This window comes from Lolium perenne, chromosome 7, assembly GCF_019359855.2.
Source record: "Lolium perenne isolate Kyuss_39 chromosome 7, Kyuss_2.0, whole genome shotgun sequence".
Classification (NCBI taxonomy): Eukaryota; Viridiplantae; Streptophyta; class Magnoliopsida; order Poales; family Poaceae; genus Lolium; species Lolium perenne.
In genome coordinates, this window is record NC_067250.2 from 14,154,379 (window position 1) to 14,171,477 (window position 17,099).

General features: G+C 48.9%; 2 protein-coding genes across 6 annotated transcripts in view; both read left to right on the forward strand.

Annotated features, from left to right (window-relative positions):
• The first annotated feature begins 7,700 nt into the window (after window positions 1-7,700).
• Window positions 7,701-8,950, forward strand: LOC127313747 (patatin-like protein 1). The gene is made up of 2 exons (XM_051344217.2): window positions 7,701-7,875; window positions 7,971-8,950. Exons 1-2 carry the CDS (start codon window positions 7,775-7,777, stop codon window positions 8,872-8,874), a joined length of 1,005 nt encoding a protein of 334 aa, XP_051200177.2. The 5' UTR covers window positions 7,701-7,774; the 3' UTR covers window positions 8,875-8,950.
• Window positions 8,951-10,986: 2,036 nt separating this feature from the next.
• LOC127311372 (uncharacterized) overlaps window positions 10,987-17,099 on the forward strand; it is a 52,166-nt gene continuing 46,053 nt past the window's right edge. Inside the window, exons 1-2 of one of the 5 annotated variants that reach the window (XR_011748941.1) lie at window positions 10,987-12,583; window positions 12,681-13,366. Coding sequence is in view for 4 of the 5 variants with exons in the window: in XM_071823598.1 (XP_071679699.1) it covers window positions 12,253-13,366 (1,114 nt within the window). In the remaining variant the exon portion in view is untranslated. Of the gene's footprint in view, window positions 13,367-17,099 lie in introns of all 5 variants that reach the window. The other 4 variants (XM_071823597.1, XM_051341796.2, XM_071823598.1 and 1 more) reach the window with 4 other exon arrangements.

Genomic DNA, 17,099 nt, shown 5'->3' on the forward strand with positions numbered 1-17,099 from the left:
CCTCCCAAACCCTAGCCAAGCTCCTCCACTCCATATTGCCCGCATTGCTTAGCGAAGCTCCGCCGGACTTCTACACCGCCACCGACACCACGCCGTCGTGCTGTCGGATTCAAGAGGAGCTACTACTTCCGCTGCCCGCTGGAACGGGGAGGTGGACGTCGTCTTCATCAACAACCGAACGTGTGACCGAGTACGGAGGTGCTGCCCGTTCGTGGCGCCGGAACCGATCGTGATCAAGATCTTCTACGCGCTTTTGCAAGCGGCAAGTGATCGTCTACCGCAGCAACAAGAGCCTCATCTTGTAGGCTTTGGAATCTCTTCAAGGGTGAGACTCGATACCCCCTCGTTGCTACCGTCTTCTAGATTGCATCTTGGCTTGGATTGCGTGTTCGCCGTAGGAAAATTTTTGTTTTCTATGCAACGTTATCCTACACTGGGATGGTCCAACCGGTGCCCAGGCCAGTCCAACCGGGCACTGGGCCAGGCAGGCTGTTGCTGCTGTTGTTTCATCTCCGGCGATGTTGGCTGTTGCTGCTGATGTTGTTGCTTCATTTCCGGGCGATGTGTTGGGCATGCGTTGTTCTCGTCAGAAGATATCAAGTGTCGTTTTCAATGATCACCTTGACATGCGGAAGGGAGTACAGAGTCACGTGTCCGAACTGAAGTGGTATTTACACCATTACACGTCAGTTGAGGAATATGAACATTGGGAAAAGAACATGGAATTGGGTTTCAACCGCTGTCGCACATACAATAAGGAGTTCAGTGGATATGATGCATATGTTCTCGCTCACCGGCGTGTGGACGAGGAGTTGGACATTTTTTGTGTGTAATGCAATTGATAGAGGCGAGTTTGCTTATACTTGGGAGGACTTCAAAACTTTTCTTCATGATGGTTTCGTGTTACCATATATGGAGGAAAGTGAGCAGTTGTCCAGAGTTGTGCATACAATAAAGGAAGTGGCCAAGTGCATAGTTCCTATTAAGGAGGTTGATCCACTACCAACAGTCACTAAGGGCGAGGTGATATCTTCAGAGGAGAGGAAACCTGGCTCTGATACACAGAGCACTACTGTGACTGTTGAGGAGGATGTACCATTGAGCAGGCTGAATATGCAACTCAAGAAGGTACAAGGTGATGCTTGCAAGACAGTTGACAAGGTTCAGCGGTGGAGTTTGTTTCAGACTCAGTGCTTTATCAAGGGCAAGGCTTGCAAGTTGATGATTGATGGTGGTAGCTGTACTAATGGCATAAGCAAGGCGATGGTGGCAGCATTGGGGTTGTCTACATGGCGTCTTCCTGAACCTAAACATCTTGAGTGGTTGAATAGATGTGGTATGCTGAAGATTACTCACAAGGTGCATGTGCCAATTACAGTTGATGATTATGTTGACGAGATAGAGTGCGATGTGTTGCCATTGGAGGTGTGTGGATTGCTACTTGGGCGTCCTTGGCAGTATGATCGCAATGTGACACATGCTGGGAGAGAAAATACATATTCTTTTATGCATGGTGGCAAACAGCGGACTTTGAAGCCTATGGGTGATGATCATATAAAGTCCGATGTGGAGTTACTGGTGCGTAAGGAGAAGTTACACAAGCCTAAAGTGCAGCAAGAGGTGCATGATGTTCCGAGCTTTGATGTTGGTAATGTTTCAGCCATGCCTGTAGATGACAAGCAAGTTCTTGTTGGTGACAAGCCGGATGAAGCTACACTTGTTGTTGATGTGGATGTTGCAGCATGTGCTACAGTTCCAGTTTGTGTTGATGCTAGTATGCAGACTGATGATGTTTGTGCTGATGGTGTTTCAGTACATATGGCGCATATGCGCGTGGGAGGAGTGGGAGGCGAGCGCGTCAGTGGAGACAGTGGGCAGCGGCACTACCGTGCTAGGAGTACTGCAGTCCAGTTTTCCGCGACACCGCGGATGCATCGAGGCAAGGATGGACGTGTGATACATCTATGTGGCCCAGGAATTACACATCTTGTGCAGGGTCATGTGCAGCGACACAAGGGTCCATCAAAACCTCGCAAGAAGAAGGTATTGGCGCCGAAGTCCAAGCTCATGTGGAGAACAAAGGAGGCGCCAAGTGCTATGTCAAGTCAAGCAAGCCACGAGGGAGGATGTGGTGTGGAAGGCAAGCAAGACTTGAGGACGGCGAGGACGTGTCATGTTCATATTACGTCACGTTTTCCAAAAGACCCTCACGTGTTGGGGACAACGCTTCTTGAAGGGGGGAGGATGATACGGGCATGGAGGCCTATGTGGAGCCCAGATTCAGGACTCAACCAGCTTAATTATCTTAGTTTATGTAATGGTCATATGTGGGCCAATTAGGGTTTTTATTAAGTTGAGTCCGTTTGGTTTGGGCCTGTCCAAACCAAGTTAGGGAGGCCCACTAGGGCTGGCCGGCCACCATCCCCTCATATAAGGTGGAGGGATGGCTAGGGTTTAGGTAGACAAGTTTAGACTAAAGTTTAGGGTTTACCCCATTGCGTGTGTTCACGTGTATCATCCCTCTGGGGGTACGACGCGGCCGTTGATCTATTATATCCGCTGCGAAGGTTCTTGTGTTCATCAAGGATTATCTAGCTCAAGGTTTGAGGCGTATCGTTCATCGATCCGTTGCTCACTGGATTCGTTCCCTCTTCTCCAGGCTGCGTTCATCGCGTTGTTGGGAGGATTTACTACCCTGGGTTCTCGCTGAGATAGGGCAATACCCGAGGAGGATATGCTGGGATCTCCCTTATCATTAGGTGATTGCACCTTGGGTTGATGAAGACGGTGCCAGAAAATGTTCTGACTATAGCCATACATGAGATGCAAATATGACAGAATATGTGGCAATAAAAGACAAAGTTCATGTATGCATATTAGATGCACTAGTAGGAAAACTAGTAGGAAAACCCTTATAGTTAGAAATACCATCTGTGACGCACTAAAACGTGCATGCTCCACAAAATTATTTCTGTGGCGCATGCAAATTAATGCTGTGGTGCATTTGCAGCTGGTGCGTCACAGAAATTTGCCATTCTGTGGTGCATGTGCACAGGTGCGCCACAGAAAGTTTGTGGGGCCCACACGGGTCCACCACTCCACATGGGCGAAGGGAATTCTGTGGCGCATGTGCCACATGCGCCACAGAAAGTCAAAATTCTGTGGCGCATATTTGCATATGCGCCACATAAGTTCATCTTTCAGTGCCGCATGTAGGCATATGCGCCACAGAAAGTTGAAGGATTTTTTCTCCCCACGCAACTCCACCCCCCCCCCCCCCCCCCCCGATCGCCTTTTTTAGCACTGTAAAATAAAAAAGACATAGATAGAAATTCAAAAAATAAAATCCTTCGAGGTGCCCATGTATTATGTCATCTAGCACCACTGAAAATTAACAGACATGAATTTTGACTTTTTTTTTTGCAAAATTACATTGCAAAATCATCAAACTGGAATCCTGGTTGCATACGAACTTGAAAAAAAAACACACAATATATCAAAATGTTCTCATGAAAATCCCGGTTGGACAATTTTTAGAATCGCCAAATCGAAAAGAATAAAATGATATGGCAAGTCAAAGATTTTTTCGTGTAAAAATAAAAAAATCGAAAAAATTTCTATGGCGCACCAACTGCTCATGCGCCACGGAAGTTTTGGCCCGAAATTTGAATTTCGGAGGCGCCAATCTCCTCCTCCACTTCTCCCCCACCACTTCTCCACACTTCTCCTCCTTCTCCTGCCACCACCACCACCTCCTCCCTTCTTCTCCACCACCACCACCTCCTCCTCCTCCCTTCTTCTCCCTCCTCCTCCTACGGCTTCCTCCTCCGGCGACCACCACCACCACCTTCTCCTCCTCCTCCGGCCACCACCACCACCACCGCCGCCGCCACCACCACCGCAACCACCACCACCTCCTCCTCCTCCTCCACCACCACCACCACCTCCTCCTCCCCCTCCACCTCCTCCTCCTCCACCACCACCACCTCCACCACCTCCTCTGGCCGGTCGGCCGGCCTCCTCCTCCTCCACCCACCCCACCCCACCCAACCCACCCAACCACTCACCTTCTGGCGAAATTCCAAAAAAAAAACTGGTGAAATTCCGGCGGCCCCAGATCTAGATCTAGATCAAGATCTGGTCGCCATTTTTTAAAAAAAATGAAAAAAAAATTCTGTGGCACATACTGGCCTAGTGCGCCACAGAAGTTTCAAAAATTCTGTGGCACATGTACATATGCGCCACAGAATTCAAATACTAGTCGCGTGGCAACTGTGGCGACCTGGATATGCACCACAGAATGCAATTTGGTGCGTCACAGTTAGCCTATTTTCCACTAGTGATGCATAAGTATATCACCGAAAAGAGCAACTGCAACTCTTGTAGATGCCAATAATTGGATATTTCCAGTAGCTTATGCTATTATTGAGGGTGATTCTAACGAAAGATGGATATGGTTCATGGAGAAGTTGCATGGAATAATAGGTCACCCGCCAGGCTTGGTGATACACACTGACGCATTTGCAAAGGGCTACACAAATAGCTGTTGATTCTATATTTCTTGGGGTTGAGCATAGAGAATGCACGAAGCACCTCTATGCTAACTTCATGAAGAAGTTCGAAGGAAATATCTTTGAACACAAAGCAGGCATGCTACTTGCATGTAGAACATGTATACGTAGCCAAAGGGGAAAGAATACCTTGAACAACATCACACCAAACTATGGTCTGGAGGTAAGTTTGGTGAGTGAAGCAAGGTGGAATATGTTTGCAACAGTGCACCTTAAATCACTTGCAACGGTTCATTTGCTAGATGCAATACGACAATACATAATGGTGAAGATAGATTTTTGAAAAAATAATTTGTGCAAGAAAATTTGTAGGCCATAAGCTAGTGTCAAAGGTGATTTCCTTAATGAGTAAAAGGTCCAACAAAATTCGAGCAATAAATATGAGCATGATTAGATGTTTCAATACACTTGCTGACATTTATGCAACATACAAGCTTTTAACTGAAATGAGGTACCATGTAGATATCGCAAACACGACTTGTTCATGTATGAAGTGGCAAATTACTGGTCTACAATGTCTCCATGCTCTATTCTTCATCTCAAAGCTGAGAGGTGAAGGCGCTGAAATAGAAAATTTGTTGATGAGTGTTTAATATTCCCAAATTCCGTGCAACATATGCATAGATTGTACCATCGAGGGCAGATGAAAATGATTGGGAGATTTTAAATCCAAGTTTCAAACTTGAACCACCGATCTTAGAAGTTCACCTGGAAGGCCTAAGAAGCAAAGGATCAAAGGATCGCATGAAAAAGTTCTAAGGTTAGGAGCCAGAACAAATAAGGGGAAGAAAAAAGTTCTTACTAAGGAAGCGCAGGATGTGTAGCAAATTCATGAAGTGCAAGATGTGAAGCAAGTTCATGAAGAGGAGGACGTGCAAAGACTTCATGAAGTGCAGGGTTCAAGAAGTACAAGAAGTGCAACGAGTTAATGAAGTGGAGGAAGGTGATAAAGAGTATGAAATGCACCAAAATGATGAAGTGTTTGAACTGGACAAGATGATGAAGTAATTCACGGTGCTGATGATCATACTGTTGACAATAGGAAAAGAAATAAAGTCGTTTCTGTTTCATCTTTGTATGGTTATGTAGATGAATGGTACGGTTAGCTTTAGAACCTTATTATTTGGTCACTTTTATTTGAATCAACATGATAATTTATTTTCTGCACTACAAGTTTCAAGGCTACACAAAGGAGCAGTAGAAGGAAAGCAAAATAGGGACTTGTAGATTATGATAGGTTTCCAAATCTGTCGAAACTGAACTGTACTTGTAAGCTCTCTCTCTGCGAGCAGAAAGTTACTGAATAGGAGCCGCGCTGCCGCGCGGAGGTGTTGAGCTCTCTCTCTCTGCGAGCGACGAGAAATTGGCAACTATCAAATCGATGTTCTAACTTCTAACTTGTTAGAGCATCTCCAGTCGAGTCCACCAAACCGTTCCTCAAAGGTATTTGGGGCGCGTCGAACAAAAAAAACCTTCTCAGTCGCGCGCCCCAAAGGTCATTTTTGTCCGGCGCGACCCAATACGGTGTCCAACGTCCCGAGCCCGTCCCCGCTACACAGGGGACGCTCCGGACACACCGGACACAACGAAAAGCGAGACGAAGCGACGTGGACCCAACGCGTCAGCGGCACAGAGACTGAATCGCCGCCTACGTAGCGATGGTGCAGTTGTCGGGAAGCGGAACCGCCGCATTGGCAACCGCGTCAACCGCCGCGCCAACCGCCGGAATGGAGCGCGGACTCCTCGGAAGAGCAACCGCCGCTCTCTTCGACTTCTCCGCCGATGTTCATCCGCGCTCAATAAGACCGCCAGATCTTCAACCGGCCGCCATTTATCCAAGCTTCCATCCGACACCTCCAGCGACGATGAGCTACATCTCCCAGCTTCCATCCGACACCTCCAGCGAGGGCAAGTCTGCTGGATGGCGCCATTGGTGGGACAGAACCCGGACGCCCAACAGCGGCGACGATTCCCCGCCGGCAGTTGACAGCGAGGAGGAATGGCTGGGCGTGGAGGAGGACGCGGAGGAGGAATGGTCAGAGGAGGCGGCGGCGGCCCGTGCGAAGGCGGAGGCGGACGCGAAAGCGAATGCCAAGGCCAAGGCCAAGGCGCAGCCGGCGAGCACCGGTGACGACGAGGAGGACAGTAGTTCCTCCGATGCGTCGGCCGATACCGCCTCTTCGGAAGAGGTGACGAGCAGGAAGCACCACCGTGATGACGATGACGAGGCGGGGCCATCATCAAAGAAGAAGAAGTAGTAGTTTAAAATAATTTATATGTAATTTAATTATGTGTTTTCGAAGTTTTATATGTAATTTGTAATGTTTGGGGGCGACGTTTGAGGGACGCGACTGGGGAGCGAGGTCCCCTAAACGTGACACGAACAAAACACGCCGCCCAAACACTCAATCCAGCGCGTTTTGGGGATGGTTTGGGGACGCGACTGAACATGCCCTTAGAAGAGCCGCAACAGAGCAGACTCGCCAGGGTGAGTTCAGGGTGTTGATTTCCGGCAACCATATATACTTCAGGGTTCGATTTCAACTCCCGCTATAAATTCAAGGTTTGTTTAGGACTTTACTCTTTACAATACTAATTGGTTGCATGCATGCCAACCACTACACAGATTTGATTTTATGCGGCGCTGGATGAGGCTCATCCTTATACGTGCACGGAATCGCACAGTGTCGCCAGCAAGGGGGACGATGGAAGCATTCCATCAGCCGGGGGATCGTCAGGCTTTTCCATTAATTAAGCTAGCTCCGCTCCCGCGAGCCCCATAAATCGAGACCCGGTCAGCCTCTTGTTCGGAAATCGCGAGAACCAAGCAAGCTACACAAGTCTTGAACTCGAGGCCACCGATAGGATAGCTTGATCGAGCGGAGCGGAGACCAAATTAAGCATGTCGAGCAACGCCGACGCGACGATGACCACCTGCCCGCCGCCAGCCATGGGGCAGCTCATCACGCTGCTGAGCATCGACGGCGGCGGCATCCGTGGACTTATCCCGTCCACCATTCTCGCCTGCTTGGAGTCCAAGCTCCAAGTACGTGCGTCCCTCCGCACCTAGATACCTAGACATGTTGATTCTGACGGGGTGCTTCTATTTTTGAGCGGGGCAGGAGCTGGACGGGCCGGACGCGCGCATCGCGGACTACTTCGACGTGATCGCCGGGACGAGCACTGGCGCACTGGTGGCAACGATGCTTGCGGCGCCGGACGAGAACAAGCGTCCTCTTTTCGCCGCCAAGGAGATCAACAAGTTCTACCTCGACAACGGGCCCAAGATCTTCCCGCAGAGGAGGTATGTATGTATGCCTCTCTATCCATCGGCGACGTACTGCTACTGCATATTGCCGCCTTCTTCTTGAAGAATAACCGATCCGTTGGTAATTGTAGTAATGGGCTCCTAACTCCGGTGGCGAAATTTTTCGGCGCGGTGATGGGTCCCAAATACGACGGCAAGTTCCTGCAAGATAAGATCAAGAACCTCACCAACAACGTGAACATCGCCGACACCGTCACCAACATCATCGTGCCGACGTTCGACATCAAAGCCCTCCAGCCGGTCCTCTTCAACACGTACGAGGCCAAGAATGAACCGCTCAAGAACGCCCACCTGTCGGACATCTGCATCAGCACGTCGGCGGCGCCCACCTACTTCCCCGCGCACTACTTCAAGACCTACGATCCCTTGGGCAAGATTCCCGAGCGTGAGTACAACCTCATTGATGGTGGCGTGGCCGCCAACAACCCCACCATGGCTGCCATGTCCATGATCACCAAGGAGGTTCTACGCCGGAACCCCAACTTTACCCTCGGCAAGCCCGCCGATTACCGCAACTACCTCATCATCTCCATCGGCACCGGCTCGACCAAGGAGGCGGAGATGTATACCGCGCCGGACTGCGCCAAGTGGGGCCTCCTCCAGTGGCTCCACAATGGGAGCTTCACCCCGATCATCGACATGTTCTCCCACGCCAGTGCTGACATGGTCGACATCCACGCCGCGGTGCTCTTCAAGGCTCTCCGAGTTGAGAAGAACTATCTCCGCATCCAGGACGACTCACTCAGCGGGAACATCGCCTCGGTGGATATCGCCACCAAAGAGAACATGGAGGCGTTGATCGACATTGGTGACAATTTGCTCAAGAAAAAGGTGGCCAGGGTGAACGTCGACACAGGAAAGTACAAGTTCGTTGACGGCGAGGGAACCAATGAAGAGGCGCTCACGCGCTTCGCCAAGAAGCTCTCCGAAGAACGCAAACTGCGGATGCGCCAATCCACCCTTGGCTACCACTAGCAGACACTCGGAGCAGAGATGATGATCTAGCTGAGTTGTAACATTGTAATGTGAGTGACTGATTAGCTACTATGAACATTTGCTTGAATAATGACCGTTGGTAACGTATCATACTTCGGGTTTTCTAAGGGCATCTCCAACCGGGTGACCCATCCCGCGCCCGCGCGTCCGGATGGGTCGAAACGGACAAAAACCCGGCCCAACGCGGGGACGCACCGCAAAAGCGGACGGCCGCGGCGTCCGGAACGACGCAAACCCGGCCCAAATCTGGGCTAGGTTTGCGTGGCCGCGGATGGCACGCGCCGTCCGCTCGCGTCCGCGCGCTGGTCGCCTCGTCTCCCTTGGGCCCACCCGTCGGTGACCAGGGGAGTCTATTAAATGGGGACTGGAGGGGATCTGGCCCTCCACTCCAGTCCCCACTCCACTCCCGCAGCGAAACCGCCGCCATGGCCCCGAAGCGGGTTTTCGCCGGAGCCAACGACGACGAGGCGAGCAGCAGCCGGCGTCGTCCGCCGGCGCTGCGACCATCGTGCGGAAACCGAGGCGGCCTCCACATCGGAGAGGCCGCCCGCGGCGGCGCGGCATTGCCGCAACCGCCGCCGCTGCTGCTCGAGCCCAAGCCCGAGTCCTCGGAGGAGGACCCGGACCTCCGCGCCGCCCTCATCATCTCGGCGGCGGAGGAGGAGGCGAAATGGCCGCAACTCCATGCGGCCATTCGCACCTCCGAAATGGAGGAGGCGGCGCGGCGGGAGGTGGAGGACGCGGAGGGCGGGAGCTCTACGCCCAGCCCTCCGTGCGCGACGGGAGGAGGAGGAGGAGGCGGCGCGGCGGGAGGAGGCCGTGCGCCGCGCCGACGAGCAGCAGCGCCGCCAGGAGGAGAGGTGCCGCCGCCGGAGGAGGCGGCGCCAGAGGCCGTGCGGCGCCGCCGGGCAGAGAGGCAGCAGCGCCTCCGGGCGGCGCGGGTGGCTCCGGACCCCCACTCGCCGTGGGAGGAGGCCCTGTGGTCTCCCTGGCCGGAGTCCCCGGCGCGGTCGAGCCACAACAGTGCCTCGCCGCCCGGGGACCTCGACGACGTCGCCGACGACGCCCACAGGGGCTAGGCGGCGCACCGGCGGCCACCGCGCCGCCGACCAAACCCTAGAGGGTTTTTTATTTTCTGTTTATATTTTAGTTTAAATTTAAAAGCCCATATAGGGGCTTCTTTTGTTAGTTTTATTTGCCCAAAATAGGGCTATGTACTAAATTTGCCCAAAATAGGGCATATGTTTAATCAAATATCGTTTAAATTTGCCATTTTCATTTTGTTTTCGTGTTTCTCCAATTTGCGATGCGTCCGCGCGTTGGGCGCAGCGCGCGACCCAAACGGACACGCGGACGCGGGGCGCTGTCCGCGTGTCCGGGCGGCGACCCAAACGGCCCAAAACGGACGACCCAGCGCGTCCGTTTGGGTCGCCCGGTTGGAGATGCCCTAAGTTCCACCATGACACATGGAAGGCCTTTTCCGTGTCTTGTACAGCACAATGTTAATTCCCTAAAATGCTGACCGTCTATCTAGGCACAGGCGCCAGACCCTAGGGCGAAAATATAGCACACGAAAAATAGATGAAGACCCTGTGTGACTTTTCACAAACGGTTTCGGAAGGAAGAATAGTCACTGGCATACGGTAGTTATATTTAAATCATGTGTATGTAATTATCTACGGTTTAGTTACTTCTGGTGTTATTTTTCCTGATAGCTATCTCATACGCTTTTTGTACTACTTGGGTCGCGTGTAGGGTTTTTCCTCGTATTTTTGTCCAAATTGGTTCAAAGTTAATTTTCAAACATATTGGGCGAGAAAGGTGCTATAATTTTCTACTAGCACTTAAGTAATTTGGGGAACTAAATAGTTATTAATAAGTACTTCTTTTGCACACGTTATTTCCTCAAGTACTTGTGGATGACTGATGGAAGTGCACACCCTGTCTCATCTTTTTACTATCCCCATCTTATCTCTCTGGTCAACGGGCGACTAACTGAAGAAGCTACCTCCTCGGCTTCATATCTGCATGTTGGAGTATGTTGTAGTTTTGTTGTATTTGAGGGTCTTATGTGTGAAAGGGTAAGAAGAATCGAGAGATAGAGAGAAGCTCCAGAACTCCTTATCCCCTTCATCATGTACTTGAGATGTATTTGAAAATTACTTAGTGAATGAAATATACTTTCCCTAAATTCCTTCATGGTATCAGAGCAGGCCGATTCTCGAGCGTCTCGCCTGCATTCTTGAGCAAATTTCCACTGAAGGGGCGGTGCTGTGTCGCCGCCGTCGCCCGTCGCTCGTCGCCGCTGTCGCCCGTTGCTGTTGAAATTGCGGAAGATTGGTTCATCCTTTCTGCGGTGAGATCTATAACTCTTGGCATCTAGCTCGGTCGCCTGGGCCTCTTCTTTGGTCGTTGCCATATCTTCCGACCTGAGGAGGACGTACTGCAGTTGTGTTGAAGTTACTGTCATCAAGGTCACCTCTGTCACCAATCCATTTACACGAGTTGCTGCGTCTACTCCATTTGGCCATCAGCATGAGGAGGTGCTAGTACTGATTGTTGCTTCTAGTAATTGGATTAGTGCAGTCGGGAATCTTGCCAAGCCATTCGCTGCTGCAAAATATAAGCCCTGTGAGGCAGCCTTTACATGCCGTGATTCAGCAGGAGTGACCATAAAAAACGTTGATCAACGGGGGAATGATCCCTCCTTTGGCTATACGTTGTTAGGTAGAAATGAGACTCTCCCCGCGGATGGACGCTAGGATGATAATCCGATTAAAGTTCGCCCCTCCCGCGAAATTACCGCGTGATGGGGATTTGAACCCGGGTGGGCTGGCTGCGCACTCGCCTTGCCTTGCCACTGAGCTGAAACTCAGTTCTCAGCAGGAGTGACCATAACACACACGTACTTATTTCTTCTTGTTCTTTGGGTGCAATTAGAAGTTCAGACTTGGGACAGATTCAAACAAAGACAACTCACGTGATTCGAGTATGGACAAAACATATGAAATCTTCAATAAATTATTGGAGCAGCAGCAACAAGTCAAGGTATTTCCTGAAGCTATAAAGTATGCACTTGAGTCCAATCCTGTCAGATTATCTGGTCTTGGCAATTATGTTAGTTGGAGGCGTCATGCTCAGTTAATTCTGAGCTCTCATGGTTATGAATACTTGCTTGCTGACAATGAAGAGAATCTGAAGAGCAGCGATACTTCTGCTAGACAGATTAATGATAGAGTTTTGGTGTGGTTATTGGGAAGTATGGAACCCATTGTGCGCCAGCAGGTTGAAATCATAACAACTGTAATCGAGGTATGAGCTGCATTAGAGAACCAGTTTGCTGGCAAATCAAACAAGATGCAGGCCACTCGCATTATGGAGGAACTCGCTCACCTAAAGCAAGGTACACAATCTGTAACTGAGTATGCTGGTGAGGTGAAACGTTTATATAGAGATCTACATTATTATCACCCTTTCCAGCCTGTTGATAAGAATGATTTAGCCATCCATCATAAATGGTTTGAGTCTCTTGTGGCCAAGCTCTTTCTTGATGGACTAAACCAGGAATTTGATCTTCGACGTCAGCTTCTTTTCGCTCAACCAATGTGGCCCAGCCTTGATGATATCATCTCTAGTGTCCTTGAGGAAGAGACACGGTTGGGTCATTGTAAGGAAGATGACCTAAAAGGTGGGGATGATAATGCAGCTCTATCCATGCGACCTCGTTATGTTGCAAGGCCCTTTGGGAAATCCGACAACAGTAAACTCTATTGTGATCATTGCAGAAGGAAAGGGCACACAGAGGATGCATGTTTTGAACGTAATGGTTTTCCATCTTGGTGGAATAAAGGGAGACAGTGGCCAGGGGGAGTTCAGGCAGCAAGTAAACGGCAAGCAAACCATGTCACATCTGTGCAAGACTCACTAGTGCCAGATTCAAGAGATCTCGAAGAATTCAATTCCAAGGGTCGTCTCTGTGAAGGTGCTTCCTACTCCAAGGGTCCCTATAAGGCTGAATCCACTCTCTTGGCCACTTCCTCTCAAGGTAAAGAATGTCATCATGCACGTAGTACCACATCACAATCAAAGCCCTGGATTATTGACACAGGAGCTACAAATCATATGACAGGAGCTTCTGACTTGTTTACTACATATGCTCCTTGTTCAGGTAAGGACAAGGTACGTGTAGCTGATGGATCTATGGCACCTATAGTAGGACGTGGATCCGTTAGATGCACCATGACGTTGTCCTTATCTCCTGTCCTACACGTCCCTAAATTTCCAGTCAACCTATTATCTGTTAGCTCTCTTAATAAATCTCGTCATTGTAGAAGTTGGTTTGATCTTACTTCTTGTGCTTTTCAAGATTTAGGAACTGGGAGAGTTTTGGGGACTGGGACCGAGCATGATGGCCTCTATTACCTTGATAATGGAAGTGATGAAGTTGCCCTCACATCTTGTTTATCTCTTGGTGAGGAGCTACTACTACATCATCGCAGGCTTGGCCATCTTTCTTTTGCAGCCTTATCTCGTATATGTCCTACTTTGTTCAAGTCATGTCCTAGAGAACTCCTCGTATGTGATGCTTGTGAGCTGGCTAAACATACTAGGGCTCCTTATCCTAGTGTTGGTCTGAGGAGCAGCAAACCATTTGAAATAATTCATTCAGATGTCTGGGCCCCTGTGAGGTTCAATCTATCTTAGGACACCGTTGGTTTGTAACTTTCATCGACTGTTTTAGTCGTTATATTTGGCTTTATCTTTTAAAACACAAGAGTGATGTTCTGAATGTGTTCAAAGACTTGTGTGCTCTTATAAAAAACCAGCATGCCACATCTGTTAAGATATTACGTTCAGATAATGACACCGAGTATATTAATATGGAATTTGGCCAATTTCTAGCCTCAAACGGGATAGAACACCAGACTACTTGTGTCAATACCCCTGAGCAAAATGGTGTCGTGGAGCGTAAAAATAGGCACTTATTGGAGGTTGCACGTTCACTTATGTTCACAACAAATATACCCAAGTTTCTTTGGGGTGAAGTGATAACGCGTGAAGCACACGTCCGTTGGGAACCCCAAGAGGAAGGTGTGATGCGTACAGCAGCAAGTTTTTCCTCAGTAAGAAACCAAGGTTTATCGAACCAGTAGGAGTCAAGGGCCACGTGAAGGTCGTTGGTGACGGAATGTAGTGCGACGCAACACCAGTGATTCCGGCGCCAACGTGGAACCTGCACAACACAATCAAAATACTTTGCCCCAACGTAACAGTGAGGTTGTCAATCTCACCGGCTTGCTGTAAACAAAGGATTAAATGTATAGTGTGGAAGATGATGTTTGTTTGCGAAGAACAGTAGAGAACAATGATTGCAGTAGATTGTATTCAGATGTAAAAGAATGGACCGGGGTCCACAGTTCACTAGTGGTGTCTCTCCCATAAGACAAATAGCATGTTGGGTGAACAAATTACAGTTGGGCAATTGACAAATAGAGATGCATACATATCATGATGATTACTATGAGATTTAATCAGGGTATTACGACAAAGTACATAGACCGCTATCCATCATGCATCTATGCCTAAAAAGTCCACCTTCGGGTTAGCATCCGCACCCCTTCCAGTATTAAGTTGCAAACAATAGGCAATTGCATTAAGTATGGTGCGTAATGTAATCAACACAAATATCCTTAGACAAAGCATTGATGTTTTATCCCTAGTGGCAACAGCACATCCACAACCTTAGAACTTTCTATCACTGTCCCAGATTCAATGGAGGCATGAACCCACTATCGAGCATAAATACTCCCTCTTGGAGTTACAAGTATCAACTTGGCCAGAGCCTCTACTAGCAACGGAGAGCATGCAAGAACAAAAACAACATATATATGATAGATTGATAATCAACTTGACATAGTATTCAATATTCATCGGATCCCAACAAACACAACATGTAGCATTACAAATAGATGATCTTGATCATGATAGGCAGCTCACAAGATCTAACATGATAGCACAATGAGGAGAAGACAACCATCTAGCTACTGCTATGGACCCATAGTCCAAGGATGAACTACTCACGCATCAATCCGGAGGCGGGCATGGTGACGTAGAGCCCTCCGGTGATGATTCCCCTCTCCGGCAGGGTGCCGGAGGCGATCTCCTGAATCCCCCGAGATGGGATTGGCGGCGGCGGCGTCTCTGGAAGTATTTCCGTATCGTGGCTCTCGGTAATAGGGTTTTCGCGACGGAGAGTTTAAGTAGGTGGAAGGGCAGGGTCGGTGGAGGCACGAGGGCCCCACACCATAGGGCGGCGTGGGCCCCACCCTGGCCGCGCGACCCTGTGGTTTGGGCGCCTCGTCGCCCCACCTCGTATGCTCTTCGGTCTTCTGGAAGCTCCGTGGAAAAATAAGACCCTGGGCGTTGATTTCGTCCAATTCCGAGAATATTTCCTTTGTAGGATTTCTGAAACCAAAAACAGCAGAAAACATCAACTAGCGCTTCGGCATCTCGTCAATAGGTTAGTGCCGGAAAATGCATAATAATGACATAAAGTGTGTATAAAACATGTGAGTATTGTCATAAAACTAGCATCGAACATAAGAAATTATGGATACGTTTGAGACGTATCAAGCATCCCCAAGCTTAGTTCCTACTCGCCCTCGAGTAGGTAAACGATAACAAGGATAATTTCTGAAGTGACATGCTATCATAATCTTGATCAATAATATTGTGAAGCATATGAAGTGAATGAAGTGATTCGAAGCAATGGTAAAGACAATGATTAAACAACTGAATCATATAGCAAAGACTTTTCATGAATTGTACTTTCAAGACAAGCATCAATAAGACTTGCATAGGAGTTAACTCACAAAGCAATAAATTCTTAGTAGAAAGTTTTGAAGCAACACAAAGGAAGATATAAGTTTCAGCAGTTGCTTTCAACTTCAACATGTATATCTCATGGATAATTGTCAACACAAAGTAATATGATGAATGCAAATAAGCAAGTATGTAGGAATCAATGCACACAGTTGACACAAGTGTTTGCTTCTAAGATAGAAAGAAGTAGGTAAACTGACTCAACATAAAGTAAAAGAATGACCCTTCGCAGAGGGAAGCATGGATTACTATTTTTGTGCTAGAGGTTTTATTTTGAAAACATAGAAACAATTTTGTCAACGGTAGTAATAATTCATATGCGTTATGTATAAGACATCTTATAAGTTGCAAGCCTCATGCATAGAATACCAATAGTGCTCGCACCTTATCCTAATTAGCTTGGATTTACATGGATTATCATTGCATAACATATGTTTCAACCAAGTGTCACAAAGGGGTACCTCTATGCCGCCTGTACAAAGGTGAAAGAGCAAAGTCTAAACCCCGTGTTTTGTGTGTTTGATGACAACACTTGAGTTATCTCACCGTGTGCCTTGAGTATCATTGCTAGATTTGCAAGTGCACGGTGACCTCGCTGGACACATCAAGATCGGAGGACTGAAGCGTAGTTATAGGTAGTTGTAGGTTTTCTGGTTTTGTGTGTGTTCCGCGAGGTGACATGGCTGAAGAGAAAAAGGGAAGAAAACCAGATTTAGCCAGGCCGGTACTACCGGTACCTGTAGCGGTAGTACCGCTACCCCTATAGGTACCGCCTCACGGTACCGCTCTGAGTTCTGCACTGAATTTGTCCCTCAGTACGAGTTACGGTACCTCTGCGGTACCTGGAGCGGAAGTACCACTCACGAGCGGTAGTACCGCCCATGGTACCGCCCAGGTACCGTAACTAGTTACTGCAGTACCGCTCTGGTACCGCTCCGGTACCGCTTTGGATCCAGTAAGGTTTGGACCCCATTGCGGTACCTCAAGCGGTACCTCTAGCGGTAGTACCGCTCTGCGTCCACGTGGACCAGATCTGGGGAATTCGAGCTCAGAGCGGTAGTACCGCTTTCCAAAAGCGGTAGTACCGCTTAGGGAAACACTGGACATAACGGTTGGATTTGGAGGAGCCTATTTAAGGGCTCCTTCTTCCCCAATTCGTTTTTATCGCTTCCCTCTCTCTCTCCTCCATTGTTGCTGAGCTTAATCCTTGAGGATCTCCTCAACCATCCAACCAATCTTGCTCAAATTTTGAGGAGTGGTGGAGGAGACCTCGATCTATAGTTCTACCAAGAGAGATTTCACCAATACTTGCTACTCCTTAG